We start from the raw sequence: 18,145 nt of genomic DNA on the forward strand, positions 1-18,145 counted from the left end.
CTGTGGCACTGGGCAGCTTCTGTCTTCACGCAGAGTCCAGCCTTCCAGGGGATGCTCATAAAAATAGTGGAGAGAGAGAACACACATTTATATGCTGTCACTGATCCCTCAGGGAAAAGGAATGGGTGTAAAAAAAAACCACCAACAAAAAAAAACCCAAAACAACAAAAAAACCATCAGATCCTAAACAGAGCAAGTGTCACACGTAAAACTTCCAGCTAGGTTTGCTGAGTTTCATGTAACCTTCATCTATCCACAGCCATTCCAGATTTAAACAAACCTAACAGCTGAACGAGGGCTACTTCAGTTCCCCTCCTCAAGGCACAAGGCTAGGAACCTCTCTCATCAGCTCCTCCAAGTTTCTCTTGTACCAATAACAGCTGCAGTTTAAAGCAATTTGGATTTAGGGGAAATTTAGGTTTCTGAAGAGACCTTTGCTTCAGGTCTAAAACCAGTATAAATAATAAGTCTGATCAGAACTGCTGGGTGTTTTTACCATGCGCTTAGGACCCCAAGAAGTCACATTTCCCTCTTCTGATTTTGAATCCATGTCAAATCGGAGAGCTTTGCCCACACTGAACATCGCACAGGACATTCCCCAGGATTTGGGAATTGATCAGACAAGTACATAGATAGCTGGTATATTACTGTCTTACCTTACGTTGATGAACGCCACCAAATTGAGCATACTTAGAAGACAAATCTTAGTTAAAAGCCTGGTCGTTTCAGATATAGCTCAGTGGGCAGCACACTAGGCATTTAGCAAAGACAAGAGAAACGCAGCTGTCCGGTGTGAAATTGCAACGTCCAGCGTGCAATTCATTTATCGTGACATGATGAGGTCTTGTGCTGCACCAGGTGTTAAACAGCAAGCCTGATGCACCACCTCCCTTTTTGACTAAATGTCAACTATAAAATGAAGAAAAACTCCAGTGTTAGTTATTGGTAGCAGCTCCAATGATAGTAACTAACTACACAATCAACTGTTTCCTCTCACATGATTTTGGAAAGGGTTTTTCAGCTTTCAAAACCTTTTTATCCCTCCTCCACTTAAAGGTTACAGGGAAATTGAATGCTCAGTACTAAAAATAGCTTTAGAAAATGCAAAACATTATAAACAATAATGACAGGGCAGCAGGCGCAAGACTTTACTGCCACAAAGATGACAGCTATTAGTATTTGACAGTGCAAGTTTTACATTTGTACTGAGATGCAGGACAGTCCTTGCAGCGCTTTCGAAGAGGGATAGCACCTTTGCATACAGAAGGTAAAGTCCCAGCCTAGGACCACACATGAAACATAATAACAGAACAATAAAAGCCCATAGTTGCATCAAATATTTATTTCCATGGCAAAAATAGACTATAATATATTCATTTCACATATATTACATTCAGTAATACAAGCTTTTCTGTCTATGAAACACAATTTGTACATTGTTTTACAAACCAATTTCAGTTTTACAAGAATTAAAGCTGTTTTGATTATACATTTTTACAGTATTGGTGGCAAGACAGCAAAAATAGGCATGTTAACAACTAGCTTAGTACTAGAAAATAATACTTCATGTTTGCTACTGTTTAAACAAAGTCCCATTTAAATCCTTGCATACTGGCTCAAATGAAAATGGAAGAAAATGGCGCCAGATCCTGCATTCCTCTGACATTAAGGACTCAGTCCTACAAAACTGCTGAAAGGACTTCAAACACCCATTGCTTTAATTGAATGAAGAGATTTCAGCGACGTGCAGAAGCATACACACTGACTCGCCAGGTCAAGCTTCTAAAATTTCCATCCAAGTCTCCCTAGATCAGCCATAAAGAGGGCAGATACGTTGAGTATTTCAAAGCAATTTAAGCAAGTATCTTTGTAAAGAGCATATACACCTTGTCTGTCAGAATTATCCAGGATTAGCAAGGTGACAGACTGGAGGATTTTACATGGTTTTTCCCCATCAAGTTTCTTACCTTTCTAAAAATTAATGGCATTTGCAAAGTCTTTAAAGTATTTTAAAAGTCTCCTAATTTTACCTAAATATTTCCAAATGGAAAAACAGCATTTACATTCCCTTTACAAAAGTTAGGCACCTTCTGAAACTGTGCTCATAAAATTAATAATTTGGTAGTTTTGATTGCCGCATATCTGAATGAAAATAATGTTACGGTATCTACAGACTTGCTCTCTAACTTGCCACAGGCTGGATGTGTTGTAAACGCTATTCATTAGATTCTTTGCATTTGATTTCTATCCTCATTCCCTAATTAGAGCTGAAGAACAGACTTCTAAAGAACAAATACACTGGAGGTTACTCTTCATCACTGAACGCAGCATCATGTGGAAAATAGCAAAGAATAGAACCAAAGGCCATTTAGCAACTGTTTTTTGAAATGCTTATTGAAGTTAACAAATTCTTTTTTTTCAGCCCCTGTAGACCTTAAAGTAACATATGTGATGCCAACAGAATGCACCGAGTTAGCTGGTCCCCAACAGGATCTTACTAAGAATTTTTTTTTTTTTTTAACAGACATGTTTGCAACAGCTGTTAAAAGATTAAGATTTTTTTCCCTTACCTTAGCACAGTATTATATTATTTTAGTATCACTGTATTGCAAATGCTGCACTGCAACATAATTTCTAAGCACATGTTAAATTCCACATTTCAAGGGCCTGATTTTCAGCCCAGCCTTGACCTGGTGCAGTTCACACCTACTGTAAACAGCTGGCTGCATTCATAAACTATTTAAACTTTCAAATCATCTAACTTGCATCCATTAGAAATTATCACCGCAAAATTGCATGTACGACTATTCCCCCTGCATTTTGCATGTGTAAAACCAGAGACCATGGTTTGAAAAATTTGACCTTTAATAAGTAAACAGAAACCAAGCTGACAGATTGCGTTAAATACATTTGGAAAGGAAGATACGTAAAAATAACAGAGCCTCTGAAAAAATATTTGGAGTTTCAAAAATCACATTTTAAAAAGCCAGTAAAAATAACACCTATGACTACATATTCACTTACCCTACCACGCCATGAAAAACATACCATACGAATCAATCCTTTCTAGCAGCTCTACTGTGGATACAAAATGTTCCAAATTCTCCTCCAAATGCCTTCAGCTATTCCTCAAATCCTCATTCTCTACTTCCAACATTTTGTACTTTCACAAAAGAATTTCTTCTGAATTATCTCAGGTACTTTTCCTTTGAATGCTGTAGCGTCATGTATGCACATTCCTGCTGCATTCTTTTGGTTAATTGTTGTAATCTGTATTTAAATTTAAAGTAGACGTGTGAGTATTCATGCTTCAAGGGCTCAAGCTTTCATTGGCAATAAGCCCGTTTTAACTCCTACAATGTCAGGAAGAACTGCAGGAATTTTGCATCTTGCAGAACTGGACTCTGGCTTTGCATGACTTTGCAGTATTGAAAAAAAAACAAACAACAAACCCAAACCCTAAACTCTAAAGCACAGAGTTCTTAGGAACTGTAGCGTTGTTTCTTTTCAATTAATAATTTGAACTAACTATTGAAATATAGTAATGAGTTCACTCTTTTTAAGTCCAGGGTTTTAGTAACGCTACTGATTGATATTAAAACTGAGGTCTCATTACACAGCTAGCTTGTATGATAAATGACCCTGCAGTTCCCAAGTTTGGTCCAAAGGCCATTGAAATCTATGAGCCACTCAACTTTAATAGCTGCTCCAACAAGAAAAACGTAGCAGCAACCTCAGGTAGTTTTACTTATTAAATTTAAGAAGCTATTTTTGGAGAAAATTGCTCCAAATGTCATCCACTTCAAAAAAAGATACACAGGATTACAGAGAAGCCAAAAATACATTTCTCAAAATGCCAAGAATTTTTTCCATTTTAGTACACATTTATTTTACTTTTATTTGTTATTATTTTACTTTTTTCCCTAAATGCTGATGATTACTTAGAGCAGCTTTTCATCCACAGAAATTATAGGAACTCTGCCTTGCTCACCTGCTTTGAATTAAATGTATTTCTAGATATAAACCACAGCACTCTGCACTTCTACTTTTTACCGTTCACTTGTGCAAAAGGTATCACAATGAGAGCAATAGTAAGGCATAAAACTTTTCCTGCTCCTCATGGGGGACAGCAGAAAAAGGAGAGCCCTGCTGTGCAGGCTGCAGAAAAGCTATGCAAAACTCCCCTGTGTACCACGGAGCTTCTCCCTCACAGAACGGGGCGAGGAGGGATCTGCAGCCTACGGCTAAGCCTGCTAAGTCAGTGACATCTTTGCAACGAACAGGGCTCTGACTTATGTTCTTAGCGAAGAGCTGCTAGCCCAAGACTACAAAGATTCACTGGCCAAAAAAATCTCTCATCAGAGCAACCAAGAAAGAAATCAAATGTGCAGAAGCCCTTACTACAATTTGTGGGTTCTTCTCCTGACTCTTCATAGAATTTGATCCTAAAAAGCATTTTCCACCTAGCCCACAAAAGACAGCCAGATCTGTCTCTTGACAGTATATAGCACCTTTATTTATCCCTGAGAGCTCCGACATCCCTAGAGGTCAGCATCATCTTTGCCATTTACTGCAAGAATGTCTTCAGACAACTTTTCTTACTAAAAAAAGTCAGCTCAAATCTTGCATAATAATAATCTGGTTTCATCCCCATAAAAACAGAAGCACATTTGGCAAATGGACAGGTTTATAGTGGAATTCTAAGCTTTTGACAAATAAATCCACCTCCGACTCACACTGTGATTGGATTTGGACAGTGGATGTTCTTCTAATGTCCAACACTTCATGAAGCACTCAGCGCAACTACATGTAAAAAAGCATCCCTTTTCAAGGCTCAGAAAAAAGTGCTAAAAACCGATTTTCTTTTAAAAGAAGTTAACTGAAAATCTAAACAATGGTTTTAAAATTAATTTTGTTACAGGAGGTTGTGAAGTTTATTTTCATTTGGTATCTTTAGAAGAGAAACTGCTTATTTTCAATGCTCACTTGGAGCCATATGCTTACATACAAAAGCAATCCTGCTGTCTTCAGTAGGAAAACTCACATAAAATCTAGTCTATTAAGGTCAAGTCTATCAATGCACAAACTGCTGATGGACAGAACTGAAAGCCGAAGTGGAGGAGGTAGCAGTGTTATGCTTAAAAAAATAAATCAAGACTGTAACTACCAGACTAGAGAGCAACAGCCTCTAAAAGTGAACACAACTTCTTTCAGCAAAATAGAAAAGAAAGCCAAAAGACACACATTTCCTCACCCACCTCAGATAATCCCGTAAATTTTGGACTAAATTGCTTGTTTTAACTGCTCCTTTCAATGCCTCACAGCTGAGGTTCTGTCCCAGTAACTGCTGAACAGCTAAAAATTGTTGCTTGAAGTCGTGGTTGTATATAATTTCATTAAAAGCTGCATGTGTCAGGTTATGAAGATCACAGTCTAAAGTTTAGAAATGGAAATGGTACAACCTACAGCATACCTTCCCATTCAAAAATACTTCTGAAGACAGAAGTGAACTGTGGCAAAAAGTAGCAATGTTTTTAAAACACAGCATGATACAAACAGCTAAGTATGTTTGTTTCTTTCAATACTTCTGTTAACACCGATAGGTCAAATTGGTTTGTTTGCAAGATTTATATATAAAGAATCAAGTCTTCAGTAACGGGTTGCCTCTGGACTTCCAGTTTTACATTTGGCAGTTAATACTTCCTAGGCATCTTATAGTTACAAAAAGAACATTTTTTTTTCCCCCATCTGAAATATTCCATCTGATTTTTACTGAGAGCAGAACAATTCAGACTGCCTGAAAGCAGACCAAATGCACTAAATTAATACAGTGTACTTTAAAGTAATACATTTTGTACAGAATGACATATTAGCACAATGTCATTTGGACCGTGTGTTTTTCTTTGTGAAAGTAGCTTATTACAGAGGAAATTGAGGCAACCTATTTATTATTCTTAATTGATGTTTTGGGAGACAATTATTGTTTTGAAGGGGTTTTAATCATTCATAATAGTTTCCAAACCCTTGTTACAGGTCAGAGAATAACATAATTTCATCAGTGATAAAAATGACTTTCAGTCTCATTTCATTTTGCTAAGCAGGTAGCAAGGGAAATGGACACTTAAACATACCTGCAGACTGGTCTACCATAGGGGTTTTTTGAAATTAAACCAGGTATCTGCTAACTAATAGCTCACTTTTGAACAGGGATTTTCAACTCTGCATCTCAAAACACTTGAAAAGGCAGGTAAAACCACACTGTCCCCGTTTGCAAACCACAGACAGAGGATTATTTAGGGATACCATCATTAGACCAGACCCATGGGACAAAACGGAAACTACTAAAGGTACGACTCATCTTCAGGTCCATGCCACAGCCATTGACTCAGCCACCTACACAGCTACCAAAATACCCACATCTCCAGTGTTACCTCTAAGAGCTCTTACATTCTGTAGGTGTTCTCAAAGGGCTTCTGTGGATATTCTTCATTGCAACACTGCACAGCACTAGCAAAATCTGTTCTAGTACTGACAAAATAATCTGGAGGATTCTACAGAAACTTCCAGTGCTTTAAAGGCTTTCTTGACTGGGAACATAAACATTTTTAATGGTCATCTTTGCACTGTGTAAACCAGCAATCACAGCTGCCACACCTTTTCCGTTACATTTCACACGATCATTTCCCCTTCGCCACTATGCACCTTCTTACTCCAATTTTGGTTCTCTCACTTCATCAACTTAAAAGGCTCTTCCTAAAATAACAGGTTAGTAATGGTATATTACCATATGAAACAATGCATGATTATAGTTTCTATGTTTAACTACATAAATAACAGAGCAAAAAAAGTGCTTAAAACATTTGCATCCACTTTGATTTCAGCCAGTAAAATCAAACTGTCTTCTAAATATATGAATAATACTGAATATGTACTTTCTCTCAGCCATTTGTTTCCAATAACCTTGTAGATAATTAGAATATTTTTCCTCTGTTTGTTGCAGGTAAACATGCCTCCACTCAAATGGAAGTTATCAACAGTTAACATCATCATCTTTCATTTGTCAGTTCTATTCCACGGCACTACCACTACCAATAGCTTCCCCTAGTACTTTCTGCATGATTTTTGGAAAGTTAGTTCAAACATTGTTGGTCTTCTCCTCTGAAAATATTATGCTGTTTAAAAAGTTTTGGGTTGTGATGTTTTGGGTTTTTTTAATTAAAAAATGCTGAATATAAAAATAGCTGTCCTTAAAGCAACAGCTTAAAATATCTAAGAGATGCTAATTTTGCTGAGTAAACCAGAGGAAACCAAAAGTTCATTTTAAAAAATATAGATGTATTGTTCTAAATATAAAATTGAAAGCAGAATGAAACTGCATAAGACCTTGACATTCCCAAGGAGCAGGTTTCTCACCCCATGTGCATCTACAGAATTTAGCTTTTGCACAGTTAACAATTATGTTTTAAAACATAACGTTAGTAAAATTGTGCCATGTACTTCCATTCCATAAGATATTTATTTTGCCCAGAGTAACACCACTCTAAAGAACGTATGCAAGTACTACAGACCAGTACAAGTAAAATCATTCTCTAATATAACTGCAGCTGAACATGGGAAGAATTTAGTCCAGCGAAGATCCTGCTTTACAGGGACTGTTACACTGACTCACATTTAACAGTCACATACCAGCCCTAAAAGGTAACTGTGTGATTCATCATACGAAGAAAACACCAGTGAGAGCAGGTCTGCCTGGACAACTGTAATTTTCTTTCTGTAAACTCTTGCAGTGTCCCTTAGGAAGTGACAGGGGTTATATAAGTCTAGAACTTTTGAGAAACTGAATGAGAACTCCATAGACGAAAGTGTACTGCGAAAGAGTCTGCACCATCATCATTCTCTGCTGCCTCAACATGTCCAGCACTCGTGGGATGTCCAGCATCTGGAGGAAGAGAACAAACCATTACAAGTGACTGGTGAGCAAGGAGAGTGGCTTGCACTTTCTCAGCAGGAGTTTCAGAGCAGTACCAGTGATCTAAGGGCAGAATTGGCTGCTCTAATTTCAGCTCTGACAATTCATTGCCCATGCCACCACTCACTATGCCTACCTCCTCATCTGTGGAATACGCATACTGTTAAACTTGCCTATCTCATAGGGTATGGGTCTTCACAAATCTAATGGCTGCGTATTCTGTCACAGTGTTAGGATGGGGATGCACAATGAAACAATCAATTTGTTGAGTCTGAGCTGGCATATTTATATTATTAATAAACACTTTACAGCTGTTCACTTCTGGCTAAAAGCTATTGATAGGACCAGGTTTTATTCTGTTAAGCTATCGCTTTGTCCTCTGCTGAGACTGATACTGCAAATACGCTACACTTAGGAACAAAATATTTAATAACAAGCACAGAGACTGGCTACAAAGCATGTTCTTGAACATTATCCATTAAAACTAAGGCATGAAGTAAAAGTGGTAACATCACAGTGAAATCCTGAAATATGCTTAGTAGCCTAGGGCATACCTTGTTCCACTCAGTGACTCAACATCTTCTGGAGTCAAGAATCCAAATGAGCGTTCCAGTACCCAGTGTGTAAGTGGGCAACTCTAGAAGATTATTAACTTCTGTTGAATTGACAAGAGCTCTTTCAAACAAACATAGTTGTAAGGGCTCTTCCAAAGGCTGCATCTTGGGAAAGCTCAGATGAACAGCCGTAAAATATTTATTAGGCAGGTCATTTACTATCCCACTACCTAACATTATTTAAAGCACAAGAAAGAAAAAAAGATCACCTCATTGTGTTCCAAGCAAGCAATCATGATCTCCGACAGTATGACCACTCCTGTTCGTCCTACACCTGCACTGCAATGTACCAGTACAGGAGGATTAGAGTTTTTAGGATCTGCAGTGCTGTTCGTATGGCGCCGTACTGACTGTATCTCTTCCAAGTATGCTATTAATTTCAACAACATAAGAATAATAAATTTAGGAGATGAAGCCCCATAAGCCATGCTATTACACTGTATGAGCACACAAAAGTAGTAATTTAACAAATGACATCCCACAGAAAAATTATGCGCTGTATATATCACAAGTCACATCCCAACCAAAGCAATACGGATCTATAAAGATCATCTAACATTTTTAAGGCTTTCCTTGCCTTGTTCCCCTGTTCCCCACCAAAGGCGGCTTGTGGCCATCTTGCTACTGCTGAAACATACTCAAATGTGTAGTGTGTGATGCAATTTCTTTTAATCTACATGAACTTTTAGTAAATTATATATTTGGCTTTAGACATAAACAGTCACTTCAACAAACTGGCGGGTATATTCCTGCCAAAAATATAATTCAGTATCTCTTGCTGGTATGCCTTTCAAAGCAGAATGCTTGGCATACTTATCAAAAGCTAATTCACATATAACAGCCATTTTAGGAGGTATTAAAAAAACAAAAAAAACCAAACAAAAAGCCAAAAACAAATGCCAAAACAACACTATTAAATACAACTTACAGAGAAATCCCTTTAAATCCTCTGGACAGCCATGCTCTGGCCAGTCAGTATACTGCAGATGCCAAACTGTTCTCTCCTGTCCTGTGAGAAGATGTTTAATCTTCAAACCCGTAGTTGCATAGCAGCCTGAGTCAGTACGGAACCGTGTGGTAATCTTAAATCTTCCATATGTAACAGTGTTGTGTCTTGAACCAAGACGTGGCCAATATCTGAAGCTTTTTTCTCGCCCACTTTCCTTAAAAGTAAAACACTTGCTTATCAAGAAACATAAGAACTTTCATACAACTAATGCTCCTGTAACAACTGTACCTCTCCTCTATTGAGTATTACTACAGTGATACTGTTTCTCACTGAGTAAACCAATTTTTCAGTGGAAAGAATTTGCATATTTACATCTTTCTACCAAGGAAAGCAAGACAGAATGGCAAAGGGGTCACTAGAAATTTATCTTTGATTGGTCTTCTTGTTAGCGCAAAGATCTCCTTCCTCTAACAGATCATAACAAAATCATGGCGGAATTTCTGAGAGAAACCTGACTCAGTTTATACTCACTTCCTCTGCCGTCACCATAGCTATGATGGCAATCCCTTGTTCCCAGATCATCTGCCAGAAATCCTGACATGTATTCTGCAAAGGGCCCTGCGTAGCAATGTAATCCCACTCTATGCCACCAACAGAGATCTGCAAGAAGAAAGACGTTAGATTAGTAATTATTGAAAACTCCCTTTCCCCAATTCTTGAGTCAGCCATTTGAAGATGCACAAACTGAAAAAAGACAGCAACACTGAAGTAGGAGCCCATTGTGAGTTATGTCTATCTGCCTCCCATTTTTTAGATGCATCTTGTCATACTACATGCAGAGGAGGAGACACAATGTTTAAAATTGTATAGGCACATAGCTAAATAAATGTATTTTACATCATAAGCATAATGTAAAAGTGAGTAAATGGAATTGTATTTCTCTTTTGTGAACTTAAGGTATTCTAGCCAATTTGGATTTAGAGAAGCTTTCATACCCTGGTGCTGTAAATGCTATTATATGCACTGAAAAGTCAGAATTAGCTGATGTTTCCTCAAAAAATATTGTCTTGTTTGAGAAAGGTCAGAAGAGTTACTCAACATTTGTGAATGAGTTGAACTATAGAAACTATGGTACCATGTCAGTGTACAAACACATTTATTAAAAAAAGACAGCAACACAAGTACAACTGCTGCTTTGACGATCTCAAGTCTTTTCAGAGAAACCATGAAGCCAGTTGTAGTTGCACTTTAAGTAGGTAAATGCATTGAAAATGAACGAACTGCCCTGAAGGTTCTTGAGGTCACCCTGCAACTTCTTCACTTTTTTCAACAGAGTTTAAAGAGCTAAGGCTGGGGAAAGGGGGCAACTGAAAATTATGAAAGAGCAGATTTCCTCCTGGCTCCATCTGTTCCTCTAACCATCCAAAAAAGCTTAAGCTGGCAGCTAGCTTCTGCCTGTTGTGGATCTAGTCTGAGAGTACAGAAGAGGAAGAAATAATAAGGATTGTTACTGTAGTTCAAAAATGTCATAATCGTTGAAAAGGATCCCAGTTTGTTATAAAGCTATGTGGTTTCTTAACTGTGGGAAGAATGGGCATGCCTTCTGTTAGCACCAATCTACAGAGAAACAAGACAGAGAGAGAAAGGAGACGGTAAGATCAATACAGAAGCAAAACGCAGAAGACCTCTCCAATAATGAACTCTCCATTATTCTAGGTAACAAGGAAAAACAGGTTCCTCCTTTCTGCAAAGAAACCTCTGCAGAAGGAGGGGAAAAAAAGAGGTGAAAGGATTCTCACTCATCTGACCAAACCAAAATTGACAGCCAAATCCATTTTTAGTTACCACATGAACTAGAAAATATTTCTCCAACAGTATTTCGCTCACCTTGATATGAGATGCATTGATGTAACCCGTGTTATTTTCTTTGGTTGGAACTAGCTCTACTCTGGTATCATCATATGGAAGGACATCCTGGAACCGGTTTCTTTCAGCATTTTCAGGAAGCCGAGCTATTGAGCACTCACCATCTATAAGTCTTTTTTTCTGAATGCGCTCATATTCAGTAAACACCATCCCCTGCTCTAACCGTTGTTCCAGAACTTTACACTGAAAGACAGAACACAGATAACCATACAAAGTCACGTTCTAAGGCAAGAGTCTATTTTAACAGAGAATTCATGAAGGATAAAATGAATGTATTTTCCTCTCCTACACACTTTTTCAATGCTTTTCCAGCTATTAATGTTTTCACAAACATACCAGAATAAATTAGAAGCAACCCTAATTGGCAGGAATTTTGTTCAAGTGAAAACTAAGAAGCCTGTTATATTTCATTAGGTCACGAAGACTGTGGATACCACTGGTGAAAGAAAAATTACTTCATGGTTTCTATAAAGACAACCCTGTTGGGCAAAAAAATATTTGGCCAAACCAGATAGCTATGCTATACTACAAACCACCTCAAATACCTTTGAACAAGAAATACTCCTTAATCCTCCTGCTCAATATAGCATGTTAGATTACATCATTCAAAAAGTTCTCTTTTAACCTTGTAATCAAAAAAAAACCCCAAAACCACCAAAAAAATTAAGTCAACTTTGTCATTTGGATGGAGAAAACCTCTAAAAATGTAAAACAAAGCACTTGCCTCAGTCAATGAGCTAATAATTCATTACCAATATTCCACATTTTCTTAGGCTGAAGATACTAAACTTTGCATACAGCAGCAAAGCCTTCTTAGAACCTCTTGCTGCAGTTGAGGTATAAACGCAGGATTTTTTCTACTAGTATAATTCAATCTGTTCTGTTTAATAAGCTGCTCCCTCCCCACCTCCCCCTCAATGTATTCTTTCGAAACCAAGTTCTTTCTAAATCATAAGACACTTCTGGAATTTCAGCATCTCTTTGCCAACAATAATTAGAAGAATAATATGTAAGATTTCAGCCAGAAAATTTCATCTATGTCACATGTCCCCAGCCTCTCACAGCAACTGCTCCGCGGTATCAGGTCAGAAAAGTGTCTTGTATCAAATAACCGTAATGCCAAATGTTGCAGAGGAAGGTGTAAAAGCTCAATCATACGCAATTTGCAAATCAATACATCAACTGTGCAAACTCCTTTATTATCTTTAGGCTAAATTTCCTCATTTAAACTGATAACAACATGAAGCTGAGCAATGAAACAGGCATTAAATCAACTTTAAAGTCATCTTCTAAAATACTGCAGTCTGGAATTCCTTTCATGTCACATGTCTGCTTTGCATTGCCTCTTCTCAACTGTTTTAGGAATTACTCCCATTTCATGGTATCTGTTCTTCCTCTACATGACTGCCTGAACAGAAAGTGTAGTGACATGTCTTTTTCATAACTTGACTTTATGGATTCTTCTTTTACCTCAACACTTTGGGCAGAACTAGCTGAATAATAATATGACTAAATTCAGTAAAGGTCAATCCAGGAAGAGATGGTGGCTGTAAGTAAGAGGAAACAACGAACACAGGTACTAAATGTAGAACTGTATCTCAATAACATAATATTAATTTTTGTCCCTTAGCATCTTTAAGAAGCGTATATATAGTTCAAAAAGAACTTCGACTGTGTTGAAATGGAACAGTCAAATCTCCCTCTTATGGATCTCACTCCAAGCCTTCACACTCCAAGACTGAATTTGTACTGTGTGACTTGCAATTAAGTTTCTTGGCCTGTTCCTTAAAACTGCAGCTGGTGAGAGCAGGACTGCTCCTTCAGGTTCTAATCCCTGCCCAGCAACTGTCAACAAATTGAGCTAGATGGTGTCTGCAGCTGAGGATGCCCAACCATGCTCAGAACCAGATTCTAAAGAGACCACTGGTCGCAGAATGTACAATAATCACCGTAGACCTGGGTGTATCTAGTTGCTCCCTGGTCAGATGTGCAATGGCAGCACTGTTCCACATAGCCCTTCACAGACTGGCTATTGACTGTATATCACTTTCCTGCACCTATTTAACGACATACGAGGCAAGCTGAAGTATATTTACTGATGATGTTTACCCTGACACAAGCAGATGGAGTCTTATATTTCTCAAAGAATGATCCTTAAATTCTAGAACCTGATGTCCTCTCAGTGATCTGAGATCTTTTACTGAATTTAAAATTTCTGCAGATCACACAAGTTCCATCTATATTTTCAGGGATCCGCCTGAGGAAAACAGATAAATACAATCTGCACAAACTGTACCTTGGGGATGTAATTTAACTACAAAATTTATTGTAAAATTGTATGAATTACTAATAATTACAAGTAAGTTCAATCTCACACTCAGAATTTTAATTTTCATATGTTCTCTGTCTGGAAAACCCCCAAATTAAGAGAGAAAACAGAAAGACTTGGAACAAAAATGTATCAGTAGATACTAGTTAATTTGCTTCTTATACGGTGAAAGGGTAAACTATAATCTGAATCACTGTCATGTTAAATCTTAAAGAAAAATCTGAGTTACACTCAATACTTCTAGCAATGACTTATCAATCAGAAGTCTCATTCTTCATTTTGTTTCTATTCTCAGTATTTGAGTTGCTTTGAATCTGAAGCATTTTAAAGTCAACACAAAGCACCACTCATATGCATTTCATTTTGAAAAATCACTAGTGTAAAAGATAAATCAAGCATTAAAAAAACTTCAACATACCCGTTCATCATTTGTTGCTCTTGTTGATTCTTCCTTCCCCTCATCTGGCAGAGGCATTCTAGTCAAAGCTAGTCCATTTAGGGCAGCTAGCTTTAGAGGCCCTATTTTTTTTGCATCATTTTTATTCTTTTTCATACCCTGCAAAAAAAAAGCTACAAGTTGTAAATATTCTTAAATATCCTATGAAGTTATAAAGCAGAAACCAGATGAGTTCAATTAAGAAAGGATACTTCTTTGACCCCTTCTGCAAACAGCTCTGACCTTTTTTTCTTGATAAGCACTGCAGTGAGAGATTAGGGTGGTGGGACTACATTCCTCCAAAGACACAACACAAGTCTGTCTTCATTCCAAACAGGTTAATGAAACTGCATGAGAATGACAAATATTGTTCCCTACAAAGCTTACAACTGAGGGTGTGAGGTGACAACTCTGGATAATTAACATTCTTGGACAGAATTGAAGTCACTTTCCAGCCCCTAAAAAAGCCATAAAAATGATTCCTTAACTAGACAATTCAGTTTGTAGGCTCTTTTCTTCCCTACAAGCAGGCATAACAATGAGCATATACCTTTAAGATATCTGGATATAGTTAAATGTTTGACTAAGTTTGCAACTAACTTCACATAGAAAACAAGAACACAAAACTGCAGACAGATCTGAGCCCTGAACCAGGCCATGAATCTAAATTATTGAAGTTACCATTCATTATTTGAGAAAAATACCAAAGGGGGATTTTTATGAAAGAATAAATTAAAATGATTCTTTTAAGAAGTGTAAGAGAAAACTTAATCATTCTTGCAGTTGCTAAGTTTGGTTGTTGACAAAACTTCACTGAAAATGTGAGTGTATATGCTGCCCGAATGATAATCAATGCTTTCAAAAGCTAAATGGCAGTAAGGAATAGGAAGACAAAGCTAAGAAGATGAGACCACATTTAAAAGTGAAGTGAACACAAACACAACAGTAAGAGTTCACTGAAAAGCATAACGTGCGAACATTGGTAGGGGCCAGCTTTGTTACCAGGATATTCATCTCAATATTGAATACAGAAAGGTAATATTCTCTATTATGCAATGGCACTTTCAAACTCTACTGAACTAGAATACTTTCTATATTTTACTGAACAGTTCCAGTGAAAAAGTTTTAATATCAATTTAATTTCAAAGGTTGACTTGAACATTCACATAGCTATCAGAAGGAAAAGGCAGGGTATGATTTTGGTAGACACTCCAGTGCCTGAAAATATATCTTTTGGAGAACAAAATACTAAGTGACTATCTAAACGTGAACACAAGGAGAAAGGTAACTCCTTTTTTCCCTATATCCACATAACAAAACAGGAGATTTAGAAAAACATACACAATTACAAAATGAATTGAAGCTGATGAAGGTTCGTTTCATTGTGTTCAGCTCCATGCGTAGCAAGTCTGACAAGACAAAAAATTGTGAGAGCAGTAGCTATTTAAATACATAGCTTTTGCATAGGTTAGCTTTTGCAGCATCAACTGTAACAGTTAGTACAGCAGCAGAAGTTATACGGTAGTTCCACTGCAGTCCAATTTGTGCAGAAAACTATTTGACACTAACTCAGGCAGGCAAAGTTAACAATCAATTTTAAAAGGCAAAATAATAGTAAAAATGGTCTTCCTCCATTAGCACCTGAAATATGCCACATACTACATAAAACTGAACAAAAGTTTAAAACAAAATGAGCGGTAAGGACTGCCAGTGAAATTGTACAGTCCCACACAGACCTGAATGTTTCTATGAGGTGGGAATTACAGGGAAGGTGAAACTTGCAGTTGTTCACTATTTATGGCTTCGTAAGATTGGAGTAGGAGAAAGAAACACGGCAAGCAAGAAATACCTTTAGTGGGATAAAAACAGCTTGAAGAGAAGGCAAAAGGGGAAGGGTATGAAAAGGGGAAGGGATGGAGGAAAGAAGAGAATGCAAGGAAAGAATTTATTGCCTAATGCATCAGGTCCCCCTCTTAGGTCAGAAGAAGAAAGCAAACAAATCAAAAAAAGTAACATTCAGCTACATCCGATTTTTCAGCGAGAGGAAGATTAGAAAACTGGTAGTGGAATGGAAAGAGTTGTTTCTGTTCCAGATAAGGATAGGTAGGGCAGAATTTGGGATCTAGAACTGACATTAAATTAGCTCATTCTACAGTTGCTAGCCAGGTTAGGTGTATCAGATGGAGGGAAGCTGCACAGCTGGATTTGTGTGGGAGGACTATGCAAACAGAACTCAGACATGGCAGAGAAGGGGATAAAAGCAAAGTTAATCAGGGAAAAACAGAAAAAATAAAGGTCAAGCTTAAGGTAGCTTTTAATTCACATGTTTTAAAAGCATCTCAGGTTGATTAAAAAACCCCAAACCTCAAACAAAAACCCCACGCAACTCCCACTACAGAACAACCCGAAACAAGAGGAATAGTATCCACTTACACCTAGGGGGGGAAGGCCTTCCACAATATTCTTCTTCCCAGACAAAAGATCTGACACAGGTCTCTTCTTTACTGAATCTTTCCTTACTCTGTATCTCCCTGATGTTGTAAGATCAGATTCCGACATAGATGGAGTAAGCAGTCCTTCCCCTCTTCTCTGCACCTGGCTCTCTACTAGCAAATGAACGGGGCTCATATCTTTCATTCTCTTTTCTGTCTCTGTAATATGTAATTTAGGCTCAAGAATATGCAAAGGGCCAGCAGATGAAGCAATAGAGCTATAAGGGTAGTTCAGTACTGAATCATGAGAATAACCACCCATAACGGATGAAAGTTGGGTTTGATCTTCAGGGAGAGGAGAAAGACTTGTACTAGCCTTGTTTTCTTCTTCAAATTCTTCTTCCTCACTACTGTGAATCAGCATAGTGGCATCTGAAAGGGTTTTCTTATGATCACAGTTCACACCTTCTTCTTGCTCACTTTCTTTTTGCTTTGTTCTCTCCATCAGAATGTTGGGCTGTGACCCTTCCGAGATAACTCTTGGAAGAGCCACATCTGCTGCAGAAGCTGACATGGTCCTCTCTTTAATTCTCATTCCTTCAAAACTGGGAGTCAAGCCTGCTATTTCAATACTGTTCCTTTTCTGCAGCTGAGCATGGCGTGCCGATGTCAGAGGTTCACTGACTTCCTGAAGAGAATGTGCCACAGGCAGGCTGTCTTCCTGAAATGTCTGGACAGAATGGTGCACTCGCCTTGTGATAAGATCTGGATTGCTGCTGCTAATGTAGATATGTCGTGAAAGGTCTGGAGTACTATTTGCAGGTCTTGGATATGGGTATGGGGGAGGTGGTCGATAGACTTGGGTCTTCATTATATTTGGTGCTGGATAGTCCTGAGCCTGGAGCTGCACATTTGTCAACTCGGGCACACTGACTGCCCCAACAACTGGGCGCTTTTCAGCAGGATAGGGATAGGGGGATTGGCTATGAAAACTGTAGTTCAGGTTAAATGGATAATGGTTAGATTGCGGGGAAGTGAAGTGAGCATGTTCTCGTATTTCAGGTTGACTGTAAACTAAGGCATCAGACCTGCTGTAAGCATATGAATTGCTGATGTTAAGATTTCTCATTGAATGACTCTGCCTATCTGTGTGCACCATTCCCCTGTTGAGCTGTCTCATCACAGTTTCATAGTCTGGCGTGGGACGATAAGAAGGTGGTATTAGTGCACTATGTCTGTGCGATGGGACATAGTCGGTTCTGAGGACATCACTTCCAGTAATGCTTGGGTTAGAGGACATAGGGGACGGCTGCAAGTAATGCTGTGGATTGTTCAGGGAGTTTGTGCTATGTGCACTATAGACGCTACCATTGCGTATCCGACCACTGTAGTCATGAGGGGCTCTGTCCAAGCTAGTCTGAGAGTGACAGTAGTATCCATTCTGATTGCTCACAAAGAGGTTATCTGAAAGTAAAGTTTAAGAACAATCT

The 18,145-nt window shown here is 38.1% G+C and overlaps 1 protein-coding gene across 4 annotated transcripts in view; it reads right to left on the minus strand.

Annotated features, from left to right (window-relative positions):
- Positions 1-1,324: 1,324 nt before the first annotated feature.
- Positions 1,325-18,145, minus strand: part of PTPN21 (protein tyrosine phosphatase non-receptor type 21) — a 50,238-nt gene continuing 33,417 nt past the window's right edge. For all 4 annotated transcript variants that reach the window (XM_087747468.1, XM_087747465.1, XM_087747467.1 and 1 more), the window contains 7 exons: positions 16,657-18,119; positions 14,206-14,343; positions 11,420-11,641; positions 10,064-10,192; positions 9,512-9,746; positions 8,793-8,953; positions 1,325-7,939 (listed from right to left, as the gene is read on the minus strand). In XM_087747468.1, the coding sequence (XP_087603594.1) occupies positions 7,811-7,939; positions 8,793-8,953; positions 9,512-9,746; positions 10,064-10,192; positions 11,420-11,641; positions 14,206-14,343; positions 16,657-18,119 (2,477 nt within the window). In that variant the 3' untranslated portion in view covers positions 1,325-7,810. The remainder of the gene's footprint in view (positions 7,940-8,792; positions 8,954-9,511; positions 9,747-10,063; positions 10,193-11,419; positions 11,642-14,205; positions 14,344-16,656; positions 18,120-18,145) is intronic.

Source organism: Nipponia nippon, unplaced genomic scaffold (genome assembly GCF_047370975.1).
Source record: "Nipponia nippon isolate SJK-2023a ecotype South Korea unplaced genomic scaffold, ASM4737097v1 scaffold_11, whole genome shotgun sequence".
Classification (NCBI taxonomy): Eukaryota; Metazoa; Chordata; class Aves; order Pelecaniformes; family Threskiornithidae; genus Nipponia; species Nipponia nippon.